Source organism: Marmota monax, unplaced genomic scaffold, assembly GCF_021218885.2.
Source record: "Marmota monax isolate L192 unplaced genomic scaffold, Marmota_monax_Labrador192_F-V1.1 WCK01_AAM20220418_F8-fsc00119, whole genome shotgun sequence".
In the NCBI taxonomy this organism is placed as follows: Eukaryota; Metazoa; Chordata; class Mammalia; order Rodentia; family Sciuridae; genus Marmota; species Marmota monax.
This window is the reverse complement of record NW_026694771.1, coordinates 4,451,284-4,477,863: the sequence shown is the minus strand read 5'-3', so window position 1 is coordinate 4,477,863 and position 26,580 is coordinate 4,451,284. Positions and strand designations below refer to the sequence as shown.

The following is a 26,580-nucleotide window of genomic DNA, read 5'->3' as shown; positions in this document are numbered from 1 at the left end:
TAGGTAATGAGGTAATTACTGGTATAGGAAGAAGGAGTAAATATAGATGGAGAGCAGATAATAATAACAATAATAATCATAATAGACAGTTCAAGGCTAAGGAAAGGATGCTGTCACTGAAGAAAAAGTAAAGTTTGGAAACAACACTAAATTTGCAAAAATTAGCAAAGCAGCAGATCTAAGCAATTTGGTAATTCCTAGAAATATCTTATAATTTTTGATAATTCCCAAATAGACTGGTGAATGACTTTCAGATTTTAAGTATAAATCAGTAAGTATTTGCCTTTCTAGTCTTGGAAATAATCTAAATCAACATCAAGAAGGAAAAAACACAAACTCCATTTGTTGTTGTTGTTGTTGTTAGAACTAGAAGCACTTTACACTTCAAGTCAAAAATGGATATTGGGGATAGCAAAAAAAAAAGAAAGAAAGAAAGCTGGTAAAATTAATGCATACTGAAGAAGAACAGGCACAGGAGGAAGGAGAGGGAGGTGATGAAGGAGAAAGCATTCCACAACCACAGATATAAAAAGGACTGGCTGGAATTTTTGTTTTATATGGCTCAGGATTTTATGTGTAATTTTCTTCAATATTTTTCTTCTCTTAGCCAATGAAAACAGGAAGCCGTATGACTTTTTTTCAGGGGCTACCACAGAGACATACTACATTCTATAAATAGTTTACCTCTACGATTTCTTGGTTTTCTTCTATCTTCTCTATAATATTGGGGATACAATGAGGAAGACTATAAGTGATATGATTGTGCCCATAGAAAATCCATGTGAACTATCCATAATTTATTGTAATTTTAAAAAGTATATTATTTCATTTTACAAAAAAAAGAAAGAAAAGAAAGAAAGAGAGAGAGAGAAAGAAAGAAAGAAAAAAGAAATGTTTATAGTAGAAACTTCCCCTTTGGCCATTATGAGATAGCAGGTACTTGATCACTCTCTACTATGATTGTGGAATTTATTTTCTCCTCAATTCTATTTTTGCTCCATGTATTGTTATGTTGTTATTAGGTGCATACATATATTTATGGCTGTTATGTCTTCCTAATAAATTGATCCTTTAATATAGCCGCTCCAGTCTTCTTACGCTTACTGTCCGCATGGCAAATCTCTTCACACTGCATTAGAGGATGTTGAGGAAAATTATTTCACATTATCATTTGGGGCTCTAATACTCATGATGGATGTGCTAATTAATGTGCTAAGCATAGGGCTAGGCGCCACTTGATAAAGCCTTCCCTTAAGAGGGTCAGACATAAGAAAGCAAGGTCCTGAGGCAGTGATAGACACAGGATCATTATCATTAAATCCATCCATGGAAAGCTGAAAGTAACATCTACGAAATCTCTGCCAAAAAGTAGACAATTTTGGTCAGAAAACTAGGGATAAAAGTAGAAATGAAAGATAACAATTATTAGTTAACTGGGCAAGAAAACTGAGGTTCAGAAAGCTACAGTAATTCCTCCAAGATCAAACATCTTTAAGTGGTAGACCCAGGGCTCAAAAGCAAAGTCTAGCCCTTTCCATTACACTATATTAGAGAAGTCATTAAAGATTTAATTGGACCTCACAGGTGAATTCCAGACCAGATGTATAGGACAGGTTGTTTGTAATGAGATGACAGTAACTTCTTTGTGCCAGAAGCAGAAGATAAAGGATTAAAACACGTATTCTGCCCTTAAAGAACTTAAAGTTTGAAAGGAAATTAACCAAGTAAACAATTTCTATTCTATAAATATAGATATGTACTATTTAAAATTTTTTTAATTTTTAATTTAACATTTATTTATTTACTAATATTAAAGTTATTTTACCTAAATTTAATAATAAAAGCATGTATATTATCTTTACTTACATTTTGATTCTGATTTACTAGAACGTTTATCACTACTTTTTGATCTATCTGATTTCCCCCCATCAGTATCCTGATCATTTGGTTCCTTCATGTCACCTGTAAATGCAAAATTGAGATAGATAAAAGGACAATGCTATAAAATAGAAATTAATAGATTTTTTTTCCCCTGATGAATTTTCCCATGTGTTGAAAATTCCATGTTTGGGATGGGGTTGTGTTTCATTGGTAGAGCACTTGCCTAGCATATGTGAAGGACTGGATTCAATCCTCAGCACCACATAAAAATAAAAAACATAAAATAAAGGTATTGGGTTCATCTACAACTAAAAAAATGTTTTTAAAAAACATGTCATGTTCGCAGGGTATCCAATATGACACACCAGCGGGGTGTGGTCACCGTCAGACAACTCAGCAAAACAGCAAATTATAATCACAGATTCCCTTTCTCCATGCTAACCTGGCACTGTGAATTTCCAAAGGTCCACAGTGAATCTTGACACCCAAGTCCATCTTTTAAGTAGTGCTTCACCACTAAAATTATCCCTCCGCCATCCTTCCTTTAATTGTCTCTCCCTCTTTCTTTATCCATTATCAAATTCCCCTGGTGTTACTAATCAAACTCCATTTAAATATATTTGTTAAGCACACCTAGTATGTACCAAGTCTTACATTAGGCACCACATTACTATACTGTGCAAGAGAAATATGGTACCTAACTTTATAGAACTTGTTTAAAAATATAGATATTAAACAAGTAACTGAAATATAATGAGTGCTACAAAAATGAAGCAATGGGATGCTGTAAACATAAACAGCAAGAAGCTTAAACCATGCTTGGAGTTTAAAGAAGAGGTGTTTGAAACCCAAGTAATGATGAAGAGCTGGCCAGCCATAGAACGGGGAAAAGTACATTAGACACAGGGAACATCAGAGAAAGGCAGAAGGCAGCCTGTGGCCTAGAGTGGGAGACAAAGGAATGTGAAGAGACGGCAGGTGGCAGATTTAGAAATAGTCTCTAAACTTCCCTAAGAAGTTTAGGTCTTGTTTCTATGGCAATTAAAAGCCACTGAATGGTTTTAAAGAGGGAGTGACATAACAGCTTTCTCTGTCTTCTGTCTATATTGCAGCTCTTTGAAAAGAACTCTGGTACCTCCAAGTCTTCACTTCTCTACATTAAACATCCCATGTTTCCTCCACATTATTTCATGGCCTAACTGGAACACATAATAGAATTAGAGTTCTATTGGGACCAGATTTATGGTTATATTCAGGTTTGAATCTCAGAATTGCCACGTAACAAGCAATAAATTAAATCAATTTACATCAATTCCTCAACTGTAATGAGAATGAAGAGAAACTACTCACAAGGCTGATATGAGGATTAATTGAACTAGTACATTATTATACTTTCCTGGTGTCTGAAGATAGACTAGTGTGCCATAAGCAGATATGATGTGAATTATATGATCACTGATAAATGAGTAGTGTATGACTATTTCTCATCAACTGGCCGTTAGGGCTCTTTCCTTGTTTTCTTGCATTATAATGATGTCCTCTCTTTATTTGGGGGACAATAGTGCCTTGACCAAATGTTTTTGCTATAACTTTTAGCAAAAATGATAGGCCTTAACATGATACTCATGTCTAAGATAATGCTTTACTTTTAAAAAACATTTGTGTGGTTTTACTTTTTCTTAATCCTTTCTTCCTTTCTTCTCTCCCTCCATTCCTACCTACCTACTACCTTCCTTCCTTATTTCCTTCCTTCCATCTCATTGTAGGATATATGCCCCTTGGGGTTTAGGAGTTGAGGTAGGAATTGAATGATAGAAAATTTTTAAGTAGCAAGATCCTTGAAAATCCATATTCTATCATTCAATGTATTTTTAGACACATAGTTTTTTATGCTTATAGCAAGTAACTGACTAAAAAAAGAACTGTGCAAGGCAATGCCAGTTTTTGCAGAGCTTGGTTGCAAATTACCACATACAGTAGATAAAACTGTTCAGATAGGCTATAAAAATATCTAAATGCTATTTTCTCCCTTGCTTTCAAGATTCTTCATAATTCAAGTGAATTCAATTATTAAAACTATTAAATATGTTTATAAACTGTATTATGCTTGGCACAGCAGAAGACACAACAATGAGCAATCTATATCCCCTAGCCTTAATTTATAATTCAAGAAGAAGAAATCAACAATTTTCTTTCAATATACTCTGAGAATAAACTTCTCTTCTAAGTCACTGATTCAGATCCATCTGAATTTGAGGAGAACTGTATGGTTTGATAGTCAATATGAAAGTGGTGGTTATAATGATTTTTTAAATCATTTTATTTTTTACTTATAAGTTGTACATATTAATGGAATTAAGTGTGATGTTTCAACATGTACATATAGCACTGATCAAATCCAACTTTCCCTTTCCACATCCCACCTTTCCAAAACTCTTTAACCACTATTCCATATTCGACATTTTTCTATTTATTTATTTATTTATTTTTAGCTTCTACATATGAGAGAAAATAAGCAGTACTTGTCTTTCTGTGTCTGGCTTATTTCGTTTAACAGTACCATTCATTTTGTTGCAAATGACAGGATTTCATTCTTCTTTATGACTGAATAATAATATAAGAAAATAATACTATAGTTTCTTTATCTATTCATCTGTTGGTAAGCACCTATGCAGATTCTATATCCTAGCTTTCTGAATACTGTGAACAGCGACACAGTAAACACGGGTGTGCAGGTATCTCTTTGGTATGCTGATTTAATTGCCCCTGGATATGTACCCAGGAGTGGAATAGCTAGATCATGTGGTAGTTCTAGTTTCAGTTTTTTTGAGGAATCTCCATACTGCTCTTCATAATGGCTATTCTAATTTACATTCCCACTCCAGTGTTTAAGAGTTTCTTTCCCCCTGAATCCTTGACAGCATTTCTTATTTGAGGATAATAACAATCTAGCTGTCATGAAACATTAATAGGTAATCATTTATTTGATAAAAATCAACATTTAAAATACTGGAAAGAAACTAAACTACATGATGCAGGCCCCAATAAGTAAAGGCAAGGTGGCTGCTGGGTTTGCCCACAAAACTGAACTGATATTCTATTGCTGCTGATCAATTGAGAAAGAAATGAAAGCTTTTAATCTGAGAGTTCTCCATTGTTTTAATTTTTCTATTGCTGTCATAAAAATTATGTTCAGCAGTTTAAGTGACACTCATGGATTATCTTATAGTTTTTGTAGATCAAAAGTCCAGCCAGGTCCAATGTCACTCAGCTGCCCTCTGCCTAGTCTCACAAGATTAGAATCAAGGTGTTAACAGTGCTATCTTCATTTCTGGAGGCTCTGAGGAGGAATCTATTTCTGGGTTCACTTAGGTTGCCAGGAAAATTTCATTCCATGTGGTTGTAGGACCTAGACCCCTGTTTTCATCTTGGCTGGTTATCATCTAACAGTCATTCTAAGCCTTCAGAGGCCACCTGTGTTCACTGGGTTTTGGTCCCCTTTAAAGCCAGAAATGGGATTGACCAAATACATTTCAATGATTTGCATCTCATAGTTTTCTTTCCTGCTTCCCACCAATCAACATCATCTTGAGATCATCTTCTACCTTTTAGCCTTTTTTTCCCTAAACACATTTATTTTTAACATACTGTAACTGATTCTATCCTGGATATAGATTCTAATAAAAATAGGCTGTAAGATCTAATGTAAAGTGGGTAATGAACAATTACAGTAAACAAAGATGCTGAACCACAACAAAAGATAACTTGGTGTCAAGACAAAAGCACTATACTTTATTCTATGCTAACATAAACAATAAGTTTGTCAAATGGCTAACACTGCCATGCAGTACTTTTTAATATCACAAACCAGTCAATGTCAGGTTGTATATAGTGTGAAAGAAAATACTGGACCCACTGTTCTTAATTAGCAATACTGGATGATAAATATTGTGATCTATTCTTAGTTTTTTTCTGGGCTCTACAGGGTGACAAAATAATCTGTAAAAAGCAGTTGAGGGCTGGGGTTGTAGCTCAGCAGTGGAGTGCTCGCCTAGCACGTGCAAGGCTCTGGGTTGGATCCTCAGCACCACATTAAAATAAATAAATAAATAAATAATAAAGGTACTGTGTGCAACTACAATTAAAAAAAAATAAAGCAGTTGAGCAAGTCATGTATCAAAGGCTACTGGATTCCTGGAGATTAACAGCATAATTGGTGAGATGAAATAAAATGTTTATTTGTTTTTAGATCAAAATTTGATGCTTTGGCACTAAAGAGATGTGGGTTCACATTCTAGGTTGGCCAAGGAATAAGTTCCTTAATATCTTAGTCCTTTTTTATGTAAAGTTGGGTTAATACTATTGTCTAGTAGAGTTGTTGTAATGGGTGGTAGAGGACTTGCCTAACAGGCATGAGGTACTGGGTTAGATCCCCAGCACCACATAAAAATAAATGAACAAATAAATAAACAAACAAAATAAAGGTATATATTTTTTTAAAAAAATTAAATGAGATTTTATATCTATAATTCCCAACTCTGACTACAGTTCAGAATCACGTGAAAAACATTAAAAGCAAAATACCATTAACAGGATCTTACTTCCCATGGCAATTCTTTCATGCAGCCAGTGATAAGAACCAATCTTAAGAACTATGGGTTTATATAAAACACCTACTAGGTGCCCAGAAATGAAAGGTATTTTTACTGTTACTACTATATAGTCTATTTAATTCAGGTGGGCTTTAATTAAATATGAACATAAGTTGGGCACCTGAAGTCCCAGCTACTTGGGAGGCTAAGGCAGGAGTGAGAGACCAGCCTGGGCAAATAGTGAGACACTGTCTTGAATGAATGAATCAATCAATCAATTAAACTCAATCTATGTGTCATATAATCTTCAGAGTCAAAAGAAGTTGTATCTAGGCCAGCCTCCCATCCAACACAGGCCACACATTCACAACACCATTAAAAAATCTAGCCCAGCACCATTATAAAGGAGCCAACACTTTAGGCTCCTTTTATATAAATGCAGTATCTACTTCATAAGACTGTTTTGAAATCTCAGGTTGTCAACAGAGTAAAACTTTAAGTGGCACATAAGCACTCAGTATGTAAAATTGTTGAGGGAATGAATGTATTAATATCTTCCTGAATAAATGAACAAATGAAGGAACATTTTAAGCAGCAGGTTGGGAATATTGGCTACAATCAGTCTGGTGAAGTTTAAATCCTGGTTAAGTTTAAATCCTGGTTGTTAAACAAACATTTAACCTCTCTTTGTCTCAGAATTTCATAAAATGCAGTACCTACTTCATAAGACTGTTTTGACATCTTAGGTTGTCAACAGAGTAAAACTTTAAGTGGCACATAAGCACTCATACGTAAAATGGTTGAGGGAATGAATGCATTAATATCTTCCTGAATAAATGAACAAATGAAGGAACATTTTAAGCAGCAGTCAGTTGGCTTCAATTTAAATATTTAATATTTAAATATTTCAGGTAAGAGGGTGAGCACATTCTATTGACACTCAGCTCTAGTTCCTAGTATATTTTAAATTAAGCTAAAGTTTTCCAGGCACAGTGGTGCATGTCTGTAATTCCAGTTACTCAGGAGGCTGAGGAAAGAGGATCTCAAGTTTGAGGCCAGTTTTGACAACTTAGCAAGAACCTGTGCCTCAAAATAAAAAATAAAAAGGGCTAGGGATGTTGCTCAGTGGTAGAGTGACCCTGGATTCGATCCCTGGTACCATAATTTTTTTTAATTTTAAATTAAGCTGAAATCTGCCTCCCTACAGCTTGGAGCCATTTGGACCTTGTTTTATTTTTTTCTGTAAATATAAAAAACAAATCTTTGTAGATGCTAGAGCCATTCAAATAATTCTAGGTGGTCTCATTTCTCCCTAGATCCCCTTTCTCAGCTAAACATCCCAATTCTTTCAATTATTCCTCAATGACATGATTCTAACTTTTCTCACTATATAATCTCAAGTACATTCCCAATGCATAATATATCCCTCCCAATTTTGTATCTTACTTTTATAAATTCTGGACACTTTCCAGAAGAGAGGAACTATTACTTATCTAATCACCTCATCTGCTAAGAACGTCCATTGTATTACTTCAAGGCATCTAAAATTATATTAGTCGGGGATGGGGACAGGAGACAGGATTATCATATACTGATTCATCAAAATCAGTTTGTAACTAGAATAAATAAAACTTTATTTGTGTGTTCTACACTATGTCCTATCTTATTCAACTCTACTAGCAAGGTTTGAGAGTCTATTTGCAGAACGACCATCAATTTTTTTCATTAGATTCAGGTTTATTGGTTTTCAGCCCGCAGACCATTCTTATTACCACCTCATTAGACCACCCAGTTTTGAGTCAACCCAAGAAAGAGTAAAGAAAAAAAATGAAATAACAATACTCAATGGTGCAGAGAAGTGTGTTGTTGAGTGCTCCACAAGGTGACATCACTCTGATTTCAGAGTAGTTACTCTTGCCTTTCGCCCAACTTATGCAGTTGATTTACCAAGGGTCTGGTTGGTAAGTCCTTTGAATTCATCCACTCCCTTCTAGTCCCACTGTCACTGCTAGAGTTGATATGCATTGTGTCTGACCCCTACCATTTATCACCACTACATCTCTTTGACTCTCTGTTCTCTAATCCACTTTCTATACTGCCTCTTGAATTTCTGAAACACAGCTTTTAATGTGCCACTCTTCTTGTTTAAAATCTTTAATGGCTCTTCATTGTCGTAAAATAAGAATTCAGATTACTTGGCATGACTTAAATGTCCTTCCACATAGGATCTATAGGTGGTTCCTCTCCCCTTGCTTTCTCTCTCCCTCATCTCTTGCTAGCTTCTCAAAGGTTTTAAAAAATGAGCCACTGATGCACATCTGTAATCACAACTAATTGGGAGGCTGAGGCAGGAGGATTTGTAAGTTTGAGGATAGCCTCAGCAATTCAGTGGAATCCTGTATTAAAATTTGAAAAAATAAAACAGTGGGGATGTAGTTTGATCCTCCAGTACTGCAAAAGAATAAATAAAATAAAATATGAAGTGAAAAATGCTAGTGCATAAAGGAAATATGGCAAAATAGTCCTATAGACTACATATATAAATTCCAGTATTTAGTAGATGTCACCATGGCTTAAATATTTATGCACTCAAATTTAGTAGGTGTTTTAATAAGAACGAAAAAAGGAAGAAGGGAGAATAGAAATAATAAAATATGGTTAAACATAAAAAAGTTTCAGTCAGTAAGCACCCAGAACAACTCATGACTAAACACACTGCTACTATTTTTTTTTTTTTTTTGGTATTAATTCAGCAAGTGTCTGTGGTGCACCCACTATGTGCTGGGCTGGTGCTAAGCACTTAGCCTGCATTATCCTATTTATAACAAGAAGCCCATGAGGTAAGCATTACCATCTTTCTCTATACAGAGGAGAAAAGTGAAGGGCAGAGGGGTCAATTTGCCAAGTATCACACACAGATGTGTATGGGGAGAGATGACTTTGCTTGGACCCCAGAGTCCTTAGATTTCACCAGATTCGATGCTTCTGGCTTAGCCTAGTCTAACCCTTACTGCTGTTGCCTGCTAGGCTTTCTCAAGGCCAGATTGCGAGCTCCTTCCCGGCAAGATCGGTGCCCACGGGGTGTCAAATGTTTGATCTACCGCAGGAAGGACCAAGGAACGTGTTTCAGCAAAACCTGGAAAACACTTGTTCAGCGTAAAAGAAGTCCAAGTGGGGCTTGGACTTCTGCATTGCAGGTCGCTAAGTAATTTTAGGGAAAAGTCCTGGGAGCAGCAGTTTGTCGTACAAACTTACCACCCGAGGTCCTCACCGCTGCTGCTGTTTTCTCCCTTGCACCCACACAAGGCCTTCGTTTACTGTAGTTACTATGGCAACGCCCCCGCCCCGCCCCCGGGCCGACCTAAAGGTGCATGCGCTGTCCAGTGACAGGCTTAGGGCGAGTTTCCACGCGCTGCTGTAGGCAGCCCAGTTCAGTAAAGGAAAGTGTTTCGCCGCAGGTTGGCTCAAAGCAAGACAGATAAGACCGGCATTCTACCAATTAACTCCTAAAGGGTGTCATGTTGACCAATGACTTTTGAAACGTTCGAAAATAACTGCCCCCTATTCCAAAATGGCCTAAAGGGGCCTCGATTGAACAGCGGTCTGTGTTGGTAAATTTTAATTTCGAATTTAAGGGTCCTAGACTATTATTTACCAATTAAAAATAAATGTGTAAAGGCAGGACGGGGGGGTTCCTAGGACGACAGAAGGAGGTTTGCCCGCAGCATCAATAGCAGAGATAAATCCCTGGGGCGGGTGAGTGTGTGCCTGTGTGTTTTGTTTTTAAACCCTACTTGTATTATCTCTATGGGCTATTTAAAGGAGTGGATAAGATCTTATGTTTTGGGCTCCTACTTCAGGGGTGATGGAAACTAAGCATATAGGCTCTACTCACAGGTGTCATTTGGTATTTTTAAAATGCTTCCCAAATTGAGAACAATGGCTTTTCGGGTTTAAAATAAGTGCTAATCAGTTGGAAAACATTAAGGGAAATCCATATCAAAAGAATGCATTCATGATGGAAGTCATCAAGAACACAAATAATAATAAATGCTGGAGAGGATGTGGAGAAAAACAAAAACACTTTTATACTGTTTTGTTTTTGTTTTTTTTTTGGTGGGATTGTAAATTGGCACAACCACCATGGAAATCAGTTCCTCAAAAGAATGGTCATGGAACTACCAAATGACTCAGCTATCCATACTCTTTAGTATTTATCCTAAAGAAATAAAGTCATCAATCATACTATTGTGATAGATGCATACCTATGTTTATAGTAGCACAATTCACAATAGCCAAACTATGGAACCAGCCTAAGTATCCACCAACAGATGAATTGATAAAGAAAATGTGATAATATATACTATATATATATACTATATATATATATATATATATATATATATATATATATATATACACACACACAAGTTTTATTCAGCCCTAAAGAAAAATGAAATTATGTCATTTAGAGGAAAATGGATGAAACTAAAAACAAGTATGTTGAGTGAAATAAGCCAAACTCAGAAAGTCAAGGGTCATATGTTTTTCTCTCATATGTGGAATAGAGGAAAAAGGAAAAGTAAGGTGGGTGGGGGGCAGGGATCTCATGAAAAGTGAAAGGGAGATCAGTAGAGGAAAAGGATCAGGGGGCAAGAGGTAGGGAGGGAGGGGAGAAGTACTGGGGAATGTCTGGCCAAATTGTATTATTATATTGTGTGCATATATGAATTTACAACAAATACCATCATTATGCATAACAAAAATATACCAATAAACATATTTTTTAAAAAGAATATATTCATGAAGCAAGCAGATCATTTTGATAAAGAGTAACACTAAAATGGCTTATGTCACTGACAGGTATATAATTAATTACCGAGTTTCAAAATGTGCAAATGATGGAATAATCTGCAATAATGCAAATTAATACAGATGACATCACATAAATAAATCCATAGTGCTTCAGAAAATAATTTTATTTTTGCCATAACAATAAAAAGGTCCAGGTAAAAAGTTGCATGGGGCAATTCCTAGGACAGAGATTTACAATTCAGAGGGCAGAAAGGTGTTGTCAGAGAAAATTCCCCTGGTAGTTTCAATGTGCTGCCCTTCCCTGGTCCCACTTCACTCAAGTTGAAAACAGAAACCAATATTTGAGAACCAAACAGGTGCCTGAAAGAAAAACCTATTCTGAATGAATCTGCTTGGATTCTGGAGTAAGAAAATTAATGACAAGTGTTTTTATTTAATTCTGTTTCAAACACTAAATAGACCATTGAATCAATGTTTCTACCTTTAGACATTTGAGCTCTATGTCATTATTTATTTTATGTACATTATCATTATTGATTTTTCACTTTTAAAAATTAAATAATACATCCAGTCTTACCTGCTTAAACAAATACAAACACTTTCATACCTATTTTTTTTTTTTAATTCTGTTTTTTAAATGTTTTGTGGTGCTGGGGCTCAAACTCAGGGTTTCCCACATGGTAGGCAAGCACTCTACCACTGAGCCACATCCTCAGCCTTCCCATACCTATTTTAAAAAGCTGTCTATTCCACTTGTAAAAGGTGATAGACAGCAATATATTCCCACCAAAAAAGAAACCAAAAGAAAGTGTTACATTTTCTCAATGCCAGATTCTAATAGAAGCATCCTATTGTATGTTACATGCAAAGCAACTAATTTCTTCAAGAAAAAGAAAAATGAAATATATCAACATTTAAGCTTCAGTAAACAACAACAAAATCGGATTCAAGATGATAGTACCAGGTAAAAATGAATTGCTTAAAAAAACAAAAAACCTTAAAGTACTTAAGAAGTTATTAGAAAATAAAACTTTAATTTCCCTACAATCAAAATTTTATTCACAGGGAATTATACATTGGCTGGCTGTTGAAAATCTATTTGAAAAGCTAAAAAATTAAAATAAAATTTTCTCTGTTGTATTAGTATCAATTCACAGGATCTCTGTAGGTTTAATCTGAAGAAGTACATAAAAACTTGAAAGCAGGAGCAGGGAAAGGACTGTGGAAGGCCAAGAATAAATTACTGAGTACAAACTCCGTAAAATGCAATTTCAACCTCACTTATGACACATGAGTAGAAAGAGCAAACCAGCCTTCTTCATTTTGTTTCTCAATCTGTTGAACAAAGATACAGAAAAGATTTAGAAGATAACCAGAAACATGAGACAACTCAAGATATACAGATCATTTAGAACAAGTATATACAACAAAGTCATTAAATGGTACTAGAAATTAAATTATTATTGGCAATTTTTATTCACCACCAAATAACTGACCACTGATCAACAGACCTCCTTATTGATTTAGGAGTCCTCATTTTTTTTAAAATAAGAAGTATTTTTTTAAGTTGTAGATGGACATGATACCTTTATTTTATTTATTTTTTATGTGGTGCTGAGGATTGAACCCAGTGCCTCACACATAGAGTGAGCAAGAGCTCTACCACTGAGTTACAACCCCAGCCCCAAGAGTTCTCATTTTTAAAAAAAGTTAAGTCTAATATTTTATGTGAATCTTGGTTATAATTTTAATTATTTTTTAAAAGGTTATTTCATCTTAGTAAATTAAGTGTTACTAAGTTCCAGAAACTAATAAGAATAAATTACGTAAAATAGTTAATTTTAAAACTTTTTTAGAATATAATAGAAAAAGAAAAATTTTAGTGCTAGGCAACTGTGGTAGCTAAGCCTATCAATCAATGTGGGGGCTGTAAGCATCCATTCTTTGTTCTGATTACTGAAGTTAATAATAACAAAGATTCCCCCCATAGACAGCTGTTGGCTCAAGTCAGCAAAAGTCATTTTTATAATTTTAAAGACTATCTCATAATTTTCTATGACTAAACACTGAAAGGAACTATATTTTACTGCATAATCAACACAGAAAAATAAAAACACCTTTTGTAAAAATTCAAGCTTCTAAACATTCCTGTAGTAAACTGAAACATGAAGACTACATAAAACATTTATTTATCTTTTGAACCATAACCTGTTTAACTAGGATCACACTCAGATATGGCTCGTTAAGTGCCTGAACCAGGTCTCTGTTATACCATATTCTACCTAGACACAGGAACAACTGGGGAACCAATATTCTGGTGTACCCACAACCCATTCAAGGCACACCTGGATGTCCTTCTACAATATTTGGGAAGCTCTACCTGAAATCAGTAATATCCAGTCTTTAAGGACTGTTGAAATCCTATTGAATTTTATCTTATTCCTTAGTTACCCTGGAAAGCAAAACAAATATATGGTTTGTTGTTTTTCTAATAAAGGTAAATTATAGAATTTCTTCTGAGAATTTATATCATCTTTAGGATAACAGAAATGACAACTGAGATTGGAAAACAGCAAAATTAGTCATCTTCTACCCTCACTCTTGATCCCTACATGTATTTTACAAAGACATTTTATAATTTACCTTTGTTCTTGGAAGAACAGGTGTGAATCGCCCACTTCCTGAGGTGGCATTTAAAGGAGAACAAGAGTTACTAGTTGCCCCTGAAGATCTATTTATGAAAAATAAAGTGACAGAGAGTGAGATATTATTAATAAACTTAATAAATTATGAAAACAATAACAATTCTCAATCCTGACAAAACCTTGAAAAGGAATGAATAACTTAGGTTCAAATAAGGTAAGTTATTTATAACATAATATCACCAACATATAACTCCTTTTTTCCTTAACTAATGGAATTTATTTTTTTACAGCAGCTTTAGGTTTACAAAAAGATTGAGTGGAAAATACAAAGCTGCCAAGTACCATCCTCACCCCACTTCCAACAAACACAGTTTCCTCTATTATTAGAATGTAGCATTAATGTGGCACATCTATCGTTACAACTGATATTGATAAGATATTAACTAAAATCCATAATTTACATGAGGTTTACTATTTGTATAGTACATTCTGTGGATTTTGACAACTGTATAATGACATGTATATGCTATTACAATAATATACAAATAAGTTTTTAACACTAAAGATGAAAAATTGTTGTGCAGTGGAGGGGAAGAAGGCCAAAACAGTAAAGAGCAATGAGAACAGAAGCAGTACAGTACAATAGTGAAGATGTGGAGTAGAGACAGAAGACTTTCTGTGTCACCAATTACCAACCATCGGGCCCATCTAGGCAACCCACCCAATTAGCTCTGTGAGCTTCAGTTTCACCTACTATAAAGGAGGAAGATACTACTGTTTAATTTAACCACCCTGTCATATATTACCTTCATATATACCTCCTAAATCATAACTCATAAATACTCTACATATGTGTAAGCCCATGTTTGTATTCAGTAGCCAACCCATGATCTACTTAATTAAAAGTTTATTCCTCATTCATTTTATTGCCCCCAAATTCTCTTTAGTTACTTTACTTGCTCTACATGAGTGAGTCTGAACTTAAGCCACATATTATACACATCCTTTTCTCACAAAGAGAATAAAACACAAACCACATTCTTAATTTTTTCAAAGTAACTATTCATGCAGTAACTTACCTTCTTGTACTTATCCCACTGAGAGGAGAGATAGTATCACATTTTGTATTTTCTGGGGCTTCTGCTCCTGGAATAGATACCTCAATGGTCCTCTTCCCTCCTTCTAAAATATAAAAGTAAATACTATTTTCATTAACTTTCAATAAGATAAAATAAAAATTTTTCTCAATTCTGCCAGGCATGGTGGTGCATGCCTATAGTCCCAGTGGCTTGGGAGGCTAAGATGGGAAAATTGCAAGTTCAAAGCCAGCCTCAGCAAAAGCAAGTTGCTAAGCAACCCTGTCTCTAAACAAAATGCAAAACAGAGTAGGGGATGAGGCTCAGTGGTTGAGTGCCCCTGAGTTCAATCCCTGGTACACTCAAAAGAAAAAAAAAAAGATTTTTTTTCCAAATGTTATTAACATTTGGGAATTTCTTTCCACATTCTTATCACTATGCCCCACAGGTACACACTTGAAAGATTTTTTTTTTTTTTTTTAAATGAGCTGTGAGACAAGAAACTTAGTTACAGTGTCAATTCAGGAGCATGTCAGTTCATGGAGAGCCAGAATCTTCAGACACATGGTATCATGTCAGATCTGGAAGCAAAAAACAGAAAAGCTAGCCCTAAAGAATTTGAGATCTTTTTCAAAAAGAGCTTTTTTTAAAAAAAAATTTTCCTAAAAAAGAAAGAAAAAGGGAAAAAAATTTCTGAAATCATTTAGTAAAAATTTCAATCTTTTAAATTTATAACAGTATTATGGTTGTTGACAACACTAACATTGGAGGGCGGAAACTGAGAAGCTCATACTGCCAAAAGTAAGTATAATTAATGTACATTTTCAATATTTCAAAAGTAGGTTCTCGATTAACAAACATTTATTACATATTTACTGGTGAAAGACTTTATGTCCATCCCAGGCAGTTTCAGAGAGGCTCCTGTGAACCAATACTTAAAACCAGTGATTTCATGGCATTAAGAGGTAATAAAAAGCCCTATTTTATTTTATAAAATGTTCCTTAGTTTCCCTAAAAAAAATCAAACTTCTTTTTTCATGGCATAATTATTTATTCTTATTTTTATCAGGATATCCCAGAGAGATTCCTATGCAACTAAGAATTTTACTTACCAAAAAAACAAAACAAAACAAAACAAAAAAAAACAAACACCTGAGATATAATCACTGGAATGAAAAGAACACAGACACAAATCCACAATTTGCGAACTTCAGACAGATCACTTAAACTTTGTGTACTTCAGCTTACTTATTAAATTGGCATAATAACAGCCCTATCTACACTTAAGCTGTGTTGAGTTCTAGATGAGATAATAAAGGCATTTTTAACCTTACAGAATTATAAGACAAAGATGTCATATTTAATCACAAAATTATTCTTAAAAGTGATCTGCTTTATGTTTCTTCATTGTACTCAGTACTGACATTATCTCACTTATTTAGTTGTTTGTTTGTTGCCTGTTCCCCAACTTGAATATCTGAATAATCAAGACCCAAGTGGCAGGCACATAGTAGTTTGAAAAGTTTGTTTATTCTAATCAAAATTTGGTTTTAGACTTCAAAACTATAAAGACTAGAATACAAGGCTGACATGTGAAGAAGCCTAGAGAAAGAGGAAGGACCCTGGGAAATGCATTACTCATCATTTTCCAGTACTTTCCAGAAAATCTGCTTTTCTAGAAAATTATTTCAAAAAGAAATAATTTATAATTGAGGCAAAAATTCTTACTGGCAGATGCCCTAAAGGTAACCTATTTCAATCTAGCATAAGACAAATGAGTCCTCTAAAACACCTGTTTGCACACCTTAGGGAGCACTTCACTGATAGAGCTTTTTCTATTCCTGATAATTAGAATCTTCTCTTATTCTGGACCTAAATCATTCTCTATGCTCTTCAAGTAGCTCCATTCCTTCAGGGTCTTAAATGAAATTCTGGCTAAAAACCAACTTGAGATCTACTTCATTTCCTCAGTATCATTTTTCAATGGGAATGCTATGATAACTTTTTAAATTACTATTCTATTATTCAGAGTTCCCTCTAGCTTTTCACATTCCTAAATGTAACAAGAGAACCGAAAGTTTTTAAATTAACAAATGAAAATGTTTTAATGGTTTTAACAGAACATTAATTTGTAATCTGATGTTAATGAAATTTTAAGTTATAATTTTGATGCTTATATTTTATAATTAGCTACAGTGTATGTGCTAAGTGAATCTTATACCATAATGAATCTCATCTAGAAGTAGAGCAACTTAGGAACTCAAACACCAAAGATCAAATGAGCTAAAGAAGATCAGGAGACCTGCTTTCTAGTCCTATCTCTGTCACTTACACTCTGACACAAACAAGCCTGTTTCTTTTGGTATGAAATTGAAGATTTCTTTTGGTTCAATACAAACTTGTAAAATTAGTAAAGTAAAAACCTTCCTATTTCTAGTTTATAAATCATGAATGTGTGACCAACCAGTCCATGCTCTGCGAGGCGACTGAACAGGTGATACTGCTGGAGAGGAGAGATTCAAACCAACAAGCTTCTGCTGTTCTATCAACTGTAGTAGTTTCCCCCGAGCCTCCATACTCTGTCGATTCAATTCTGCAATCCGTTCCTCCATGCTACTGGGTGCTAGAGATTGTGCTACTGGAAAAGTCTTTGGGGGAAAAAGAAAAAAAAAAAAGGTATAAATTCAACATGGAAAAAAAAAATCCACACTATTTTAATTTTTCTATCAAGTGTAAGCCAGTTAATGTTCTTAGCCTTGCTATATACAAATGTGAATAGTGGGAAAGCAATAGAATTTACAAATCCTTTAATTGAAGAATTAGGACTAAAGTAAAAGGATGCTAAACCTCCTACTACTATTACCACATATACCCTCCTCCAGTACCTATGTCTGAACACACAGTCTGTTTGACAAAGCTTCCCTGCATCTCTTAGTATTTGCTGAGCTGCACAAGAAATCACATGAGCAAAGAGATAACTCCTAGTAAGCTAAATGCCACACACCTATTGATGACAGATCTGAAGTTGGACACATTACAAAGGAGGATCTGCTTTATTTGAAACAGCTGTTTCTACAATTACAATCTTCAAACACGCAAAGTGAATTATTTGACAAAGATTCTGAGAACCCAGTTACTCCTTCTGACCACTTTTAGCTTAGGATAACTGATTCAAGAATAGTTGTAATTGGAAAGGAATGTAACATTAAGTTCAATCTGAAAACTCCCAAGAGAAGTATATTTATATCATTCACAATAATTTCACAATAATGTCACTTAATTAAATACTTTCCTTTGGGAAAAAGCAATCCCTAATAGAATTTCCTAAATTTTAGCTTGTCTATTAGTTTAAAAAAATAATAAGTAAATCAGCATGATTAAAGATCATGTTGTATTTTCAATTAAAACAAAAGAAGGTGGTGTGGGCAACAATAATAGATTGTCTTTTCTAGACTGATGTATATTCTAAATAGGAAAGGACACAAGCTCAATATATAACTGTGCTATCATTTTTAAACCAAGAGTTACCTATTTCAAATAATCTTCAAAACTCTGCAAACAATTACTCAAAATTGAGGCAGTTTGTTCTTAGACCTGTACCAATGGCTACTTCCTATTCCTAAAACCCCTTTCTGGCTCCTCATCTACCAGTCACTTCTGACTACTTTTTTTGTTTTGGTTATTGTTGTTGTTAGTACTGGAGATTAAACTTAAGGGTGTTTTACCACTGCACTACGTGCCCACCTCTTTTTATTTTTTTGAGAAAGAGTCATCACTAAGTTGCTTAGAGCCTAAATTGCATTGCTGAGGCTGGTCTTAAATTTGCAATCCTCCTACCTCATCTGGGATTCTAGATGTGCACCACCAACCCCAGCTCTGACTACTTCTTCTGTGGCTCAGTTCCACATTCTCCTTATTCCCCATGAGCCAGGGATGTCAGATGTGGCCCCTATACTCACCTCTCCCTTCCTTGCCCACCAAAGCCCTCAATCCATTACTTTTAAAACACAGACACAGCCACCTCAGGAGTCCCTAATTCATAATAAGGATGCTTATGTCCTTCCCAATGCAAAAAACATTGTACTGCTCCCATTAGAACCCACATAGAAGATACTTTGGCTCAAAAATTGATAAAACAAAATATATGTTATCATGGGGAACTGTACAAGAAGGTGTGTTATAAACACTCCCAGTTGGAACTTAAGAGTCCCTTTTCTCCCCACAAATAATGAAATGAAGGTTTAAGTTACAGGTTAGCCCATGAAGTTTATTTTACTTATAAAATTCCTGTACTATAACATGCAGAATTTTGCTTCTCAAAATAGAACACCTGGACTGGCAGCATTAGCATCATTTAGAAACTTATTAGAAATTCACAGGTCCTACCCTAGTCCTGCTCATCCAGAAACCACATTTAAGCAAGACCCCCCCCCCCCACGCCACAAGTCATATGCACATTAAACACTGACTTTAATGATCCTTTAACATCATTTCAGCACATTCATGTTATATCTTAAAAAAATTGGCTGGTCATAAATGGAAAGCCAATTACTCTTTTATAAGCTATTTTAAGAGTCAAAATAGTTTCAGTAAAATGTAGTTGTATAGCATCTTTCAAGTCATATTAATTCTATATATTTTATACTTAAAAACCTTATTTTTAGTCTAATTTTAGCTTTCCTACACATTTTACCTTAGTCCTATTTTCTTCATTCATGTATTTTTTCTTTCACGTTGTCTTCTATGTTCAATATAAACTAATCAGTATCTTTTAACTATCTTGTGAAGAGAACATGCCAAAGCATAAGCTATCTAGTGACTGCCTAAAAGCTATCCAGAATCACTTCTGAAAAAAAAACTCTTTAAGATGCCCAAGCCTAAATCCCTACATGTCCCCTGTTAATGTGTAAGTGGTACTCACAGCAGTCACATCGCCTGCACTTTCCTGTTTATTCAATTCCCGTAGTCCATCCCCTTGCTCTCCCACTGGACAAGTAATATTATTTAGCTGTGTCTTGATGGCTGAATTCTGCAGTGTTAACTCAGCAATTCGTGCCATTATGTCCTTTCTTTCTACCAATGATGCCTCATTTGTTCTAAGCTGTTGCCCATTTCCTTGTACTGAGGGCTCTTCTGAGAAGGCAAGATTTCTTGATTGCTGAGTGTTGGGATGGAAATTGCAGAGGTTCTGTGAAAAGTTAACAAAAGGGGTCTGAATTTTATTCTCTAAATCTTCTCCCATGTGAGAGACTCTCCACCTCTGAGTGAAAAGATGACTCTCTTCACTTGAATTCTGGATGTCTGTATCAATAGGTAAAGTCTTTTCCCAATTTTGTTCCTTCTCAATGATTTCCACAGTTGGAGGAATTCGTGGAGCAGGACGAGTTTGAACAGTTCTCCTCAATACTATAGATAAAAATTAAAAAATAATAAACATGTATTATTTTCAAATAAATTGGTGCTATAATCAACTCATTAGCCCATCATGATAGTTAAAGAAGTCTTTCAATAGAAGGGTTTGACTTTTGAATGACTTAACTGTTTTTAGCAGGAAATGAGTGTTGTAAACTAGAAGTTAAGAGTGATAGAAACATATCAAGATGGCAAGATTTGATGGTGATGCCATTTACTGAGATGGAGAAGTAAGAAGGTAGACTTGGGGAAAGTGAAATAATCAGAATTCAGCTCTGAAAGTGCTAAATTTAAGAAGCTTTACAGTCAGGTGTGGTGGTTCATGGCTATAAACCCAGAGACCCAGGAGGCTGAGGCAGGAGGACTCCAAGTTCAAATTCAGCATCAACAACTTTTTGAGACCTTAAGCAACTTAATGAGACCCTGTCTCAAAAAAGTAAAAAAATAAAAAGGGCTTGGAATGTGGCTCAGAGGTTAAGTACCCATGCATTCAATTCCTGGTACTAAAAAGAAAAGCAGCAGCAATAGCAGCAGCTGAAAATTCAAAAGAGGCTTCTGGGCCAAGATACAAAACTAGAAGTCACTTGTATATAGATGATATACAGGTCATGAGAAGTAAAGAGATAAAAGAACAAGAGTAGAATGAGAAAAGAAAGAAGCACCAAGACATGAGAAACTCAACATTTAGAGTCTGGTAAAGGAGTGGGAAGCCAGCAGTGCAGACTAAAATGGAACAGCCGGAAAGTAAGAATATTATATGAAGGTAGTAATAAGGAAACAGAGAGGGAGTGGTTAACTGTGTACAGACTACTGTAAGATCTAGAAAGGTAGAGACAAAGATGTGTATGCTGGACTTAGTAACACAGTTTATGTTGAATGCTTTAGGTGGAATGACCAAATTGGGAATGATCTGGAAGAGGGATGCTTTTATTTCAGGACAATAGACCAAGCACAAACTTATTTCAATCTCTTTCTCTGACAGCAAAGAAGTATAAAATCACGTATAAACACATTAGTAAACAGAATGGTCTGGGAAGACAATCGCAAATAAGACATTTTAACAAATTTTTGTAAGACACAGAGTGGATGGGGAGTGTGTAAAAGAATGAAAATGAGCAAAAGCCATAGTTCAGAATATTTGTAGATTACCAGAAGGCAACAGGTAAAATCCAGTTTTTCTGGGGAAACCCTGTAAAGACTTTGTTTTAAAAATCCAAAAGACAGAGAGCGTGGGTGCCGGGCTGCCGCCTGCTTGCAGCGCTTCCAGCGGGCCATCCTGGGCCGCGAAGCGGGTGAGCACTGTCCGCCCTACCAGGTCCTCTGTCAGCGGCCATGGGGGCTTCCACGCGGCTAGTGCACACAGTGATCATGGGGACTCCTGGCTCCGACAAAGGCACCGTGGCAAGGGCACCGTGTCCCCGTGCATCACCAAACACTTCGAGCTGAAGCACCTCTCCAGCGAGGACCTGCTCTGACAAAACATGCTTCAAGGCACAGAGATTGGTGTGTTAGCCAAGACTTTCACTGACCAAGGGAAGCTCATCCCAGATGATGTCATGACTCGGCTAGCCCTGCATGAGCTGAAAAATTTCACCCAATGTAACTGGCTATTGGATGGTTTTCCAAGGACACTTCCACAGGCAGAAGTCCTGGATAAGGTTTATCAGATAGACACAGTAATCGATCTGAATGTGCCCTTTGAGGTCATTAAACACCGCCTCACTGCTCGCTGGATTCATCCAGTCAGTGACCGAGTCTACAACATTAAATTCAACCCTCCCAAAACTGTGGGCATAGATGGTCTGACTGGAGAGCCTCTGATTCAGCATGAGGATGATAGACCAGAGACAGTGATCAAGAGACTGAGGCTTATGAAGCACAAATGGAGCCAGTTCTGGAGTATTATTAGAAAAAAGGGGTGTTGGAAACATTTTCTGGAACGGAAACCAACAAGATATGGTCCTATGTATATACTTTCCTACAAACAAAAGTTCCACAAACAAACCAGAAAGCCTCAGTTACTCCATGAGGAGAAAAGCGTGTAACTAGTAAGATGAGCAGAACCTCCTCATCTTTGCATTAGCAGCTCCTTTTACTAAGATTCCAGCATGTATGAATTCTTTGAAAATTGTTTTATTTCTACTGATTTTATCCTGGATATTATGAAGGATGTGCCAAATGATTCAGATACTAAGATTGATCTTTTGATATCATCTAGTATATTTTATCCAGTTATAGTCTATGAGTGTGCAATTCAAAAACATCAGAGATATCAAAAAATTTTTAAAGAATTTGTTAGAGTAAAAGTTAAAAGAGCAATTAGTAGTAACATTTTTGTTCAGTAAAAGTGGTTGATAAAATTTTTGTATTTTTCTGGGAAAGCTGGAAAAGTACATGTCATTTGGGGAAAATACCTCATCAGAGGCTTCTGCATAGACTGATGCCAAAAAATGTTTTCTAGCCCCATGGAACATGGTATGGTAAGACACTATATGAAATTCCAGAAAAAAGCAACTAGATTTACAGATCCATTGCAAGATGCAAATTCACTGCTCCCTTTACACGAAGAAACATATAAGCTAGCTACATATACTACATTTATTTTGTCATTAGAAATACCTTCAGTTTACTCAGAATTTTCAATTTGCTATAAAAATGTCAGCATACAAGAAAATATTACTTTAGTATGACTTATTTTCTTTTGAAAAATACATGTGTACCGAGGGACATTATTTGTGTCAAAAATTGACATTTTAAGTTCTTAGGTAAGCACCAACACTGACTTGTCACTGGAAAATTTAATAAAATCTTACGTTTTCAGATGTTACTGAGGTTAAGAAATGTATGTTTAAGATATACTTGTCAGTTTTTTCTTGATCTAAACATACACTATGCCTTGATAAACAAGTTATAGCAAAAAGAAAAAATAAAGAAAAGAGAAAACCCATGGTGCTATGTAAAGTAAGCATACTTTATCGTTAAGGAAATAGAAATAGATCAGGCATACCTGGAGGATGTTCACTTGACTAACACCCAACATAAATGGCAAACACATATTGCAATAGAGAATTTACAAGATAGGTTAAGAAGGACCAGGAAAGTAACTATTCCTTAAAGAAGATTTTTGTTCTTGATCAAAGAAATTGATACTTAATAGCATTCATTGATTGTGATCCTGTCTTAAAGGGAAAAAACTCTGCAGGTGTCATCTGAACAGCCATTTTAAAACTTAAATCATTTTAGACTCCGTAGCAAGGCAACAAGGATGCATGGTTATATATCCTGGCTTGGTAAAAGTTGTGCAATTTGAGAGGTAGAGGAAAACCCCACAGTGTCTTCCATGAGATACTGACTCTTATTTTCCTTGGTGCTAAAATCAAATGAATCGAGTCCTTGTACAAGTTATTAATTGCCTTTGAAAATCTGGCCAATTTTATTCCAGGCCTTTAAAATATAAAACAAATGCCAGCAAGTGGTTCTTATGTATTTGGGGTGGGCATACAACTTATTTTTCTTTCCTCTTGATTTTTAAAAATTTATTGTTGATCTTTTGAAATGGACCAAGGCTTTTTTAAAGGATTATAGTAATCATATCACTCTTATAATGCCTTACTAAAAGCATATTAATATTATATGTTTCCTAAAAATATTGCAAAATTACTAAACTTATGAATTACCACTAGGTTATCAGGCATACAGTCTTTATTAGAATGTAATGAAATGTCAGCAGTGTAGCTATTACTTACTTTGTCTTTGGTCCTTCACTAGGGCCACCCCACCTTCCTTTTTACTACCCTGACATCTCATTGCCTTTGCTCTAATAAATTGTCTTAAAACAGGTTTTAAAGCTGATTTCATTTTATACAATTCTTTATCCCCTGCTATACAGTATTATAGCCACACTGGCTTTTATGACAGCCTTAGATCTGGAAATCAATGAGAAGAATTAAAGAATATACTATGAAAATTAAAAAAAATCCAAAAGACAGATCTGAACATAATGTGAAAAAAATCTTTCAGAATATAAGAAGGAAAACACAAAGCCAAATACATAAAAAAATACTCCTGAAGGTCAACAGAAATTTTCTTGAAAATAAAGAAAGTCACATTTTCAGACTAAAAAGTCCCACTGGTGTCCCACAGAGCAAGAGGAGAAAAAATATTTAGGCATAACTTGAGCAATTCCAGGATAAAAATACAGGAATACTTAAAGCTTTCATAGCAGAAAAAAAATCCCATAAAACTAAAGAAATAAATATTAGATATAACATCAGGCATCTCAATTAAACACTGGATGCTAGACACGAACAGAAAGATGCATTATGTTCACAGAGAAAAAAAGGACTATGGCCTAGAATTCTTTATCTAGTCATATTATCAACCAACTAGAGAAGAAAAATGAAAACAATTTTATTTCTTCTTTTTTCCTTCTCAGTTTACTGAAAGAAATGATCAAGAAGAAATGAAACCCAGGAAATAGCTGATTCAACCTAGAAGTATAAGGATAACAAGTCCCAAGATAAGAACTATGCAGCAGGCCCAAGGGCAATCAGTAAAGACTAGAACAAATCTTAAGGGCTTAGGGAAAGAATCTCTAAGTGAATGTGAATTTTAAGCCATAGATGATGAAAGGACTTGAAGGTGATGAAAGCACATTATTCTTTCATCAACAAGAGGGTAAAAACAATTTGAAAGTCAAGAAAAAGCAAAAACTGAACAAAAAGTCATGATATGGCAAATCAAAAGGTTTTCAACAACTGACAGAATGAGAATTCACTTTGATTTTAATCAGAACTTACTTTTTTTTAGTTTGGCATAAGGTTTGGCAGTAACAAGGGACTCAGAAAGAAAATGTTACTTGTTTTCACTTTTCACTGTCCACATAGAACAACACAGAAAACATAATTGTGATAGTAGAACAGAATATTGGTGCAATTAAACTTATTAACATAAAATGAAAGGTATAGCTGACTTAAGGTGGGGAAAGAAAACAGGAAAGGTAGAGGAAGGGGAGAGGAAGAGTGAAATAGTGAAAAGCAAGGAGATGCCACCTAAAATTAATGAAGAAGAAATGGAAAAGTACTTAAAGGTACAAAGTTGAGCACAGAAAAATTAAAAATAAATAGCTATCCAAATTAAAAAAGGGAGATAGGTGTTAAAGTGAGTTACATCATTTCTTCTGTAATTGAGGGTCTCTAATTTTTGTGTTGTCTCAAGAAAAGATAACTAATAGATAAAGCACAAATCAAATTAGGATAAAAATTATTGCCTATGGAGACAGGCCTAGAGGTGGGGGAGGAGACATATGTATTTTAACCATATGAAAATATGAATTAGAAAATACTTTAAAATAAAGTATGAATGAGAGAGAAAATGAAAATATGTGTGTGTGTACGCACCCTCTTTCAAGGACAGTTATTTAAAAAAAAAAAAAAAAAGTAAAAATAAGTTACTAGCCAGAAGACAACATTTATGACAGAAAATCCCAGAGTTGTAGAGCAGCCTCTAGCCATGTGACTCTTCAAATTCAAATTTAAATTAATTAAAATTACATAAAATTTGAAATTCACTTCTTAGTCACATTAGCCATATCAGGCACTCAAAAAAATGGATTTTTGTGATGATTAAAAACATTTTTATCATCACAGAAATTTCTACAGGACAACTTTATTATAAATAACTAAATGCCAATGAGGCCTTATCTACCTTCATCTGAATGCAAAGTTTAACTGAACAACTCTTTTTTTTTTTTGAACAATTCTTTACATGTGAGTATTCCAAGCACATTGCTTGAAAAATACAACGTTACCAATTCAGAATTCATATACAAAACATCTTTCTCTGCACATTGTAAAAGTAATTACTTGCTTTATAAGTAATTACATTACTTGCTTTAATGAGCACTTAGTGTATTTGCAATCAAAAGTAAAAATATTTATTATAATCATTTCTTTAAAAGAATTTTAAACTAGTTTACCATTACTAATGAAACATGATTTATAATACTTGAGAAGAAATCATTGGAACAGCCTCTTAACAACAGGAAAACATCTGAACAGTTACTTTAAAGAAAAAAAAATCTAATCTTAACAGATATTAGAACTGAAATTAAATTTCCTTAATTAATAACATTCTCCAGCCCTCTAAAGAGGAAATATT

General features: G+C 34.9%; 2 protein-coding genes and 1 pseudogene across 12 annotated transcripts in view; 1 reads left to right on the top strand and 2 right to left on the bottom strand.

The window, feature by feature from the left end:
- Positions 1-10,040, bottom strand: part of Cfap44 (cilia and flagella associated protein 44) — a 115,603-nt gene extending 105,563 nt beyond the window's left edge. Inside the window, exons 1-2 of one of the 2 annotated variants that reach the window (XM_058572873.1) lie at positions 9,729-10,040; positions 1,867-1,962 (exon numbers count right to left, since the gene is read on the bottom strand). In XM_058572873.1, the coding sequence (XP_058428856.1) occupies positions 1,867-1,957 (91 nt within the window). In that variant the 5' untranslated portion in view covers positions 1,958-1,962; positions 9,729-10,040. The remainder of the gene's footprint in view (positions 1-1,866; positions 1,963-9,728) is intronic. The other variant, XM_046425256.2, reaches the window with a different exon arrangement.
- A 1,391-nt stretch (positions 10,041-11,431) lies between these two features.
- Positions 11,432-26,580, bottom strand: part of Spice1 (spindle and centriole associated protein 1) — a 63,354-nt gene continuing 48,205 nt past the window's right edge. For all 10 annotated transcript variants that reach the window (XM_046425176.1, XM_046425177.1, XM_046425181.2 and 7 more), the window contains 5 exons: positions 19,931-20,415; positions 17,474-17,657; positions 15,013-15,115; positions 13,932-14,019; positions 11,432-12,623 (listed from right to left, as the gene is read on the bottom strand). In XM_046425176.1, the coding sequence (XP_046281132.1) occupies positions 12,570-12,623; positions 13,932-14,019; positions 15,013-15,115; positions 17,474-17,657; positions 19,931-20,415 (914 nt within the window). In that variant the 3' untranslated portion in view covers positions 11,432-12,569. The remainder of the gene's footprint in view (positions 12,624-13,931; positions 14,020-15,012; positions 15,116-17,473; positions 17,658-19,930; positions 20,416-26,580) is intronic.
- LOC124079564 (GTP:AMP phosphotransferase AK3, mitochondrial-like) lies at positions 21,754-22,683 on the top strand (annotated as a pseudogene).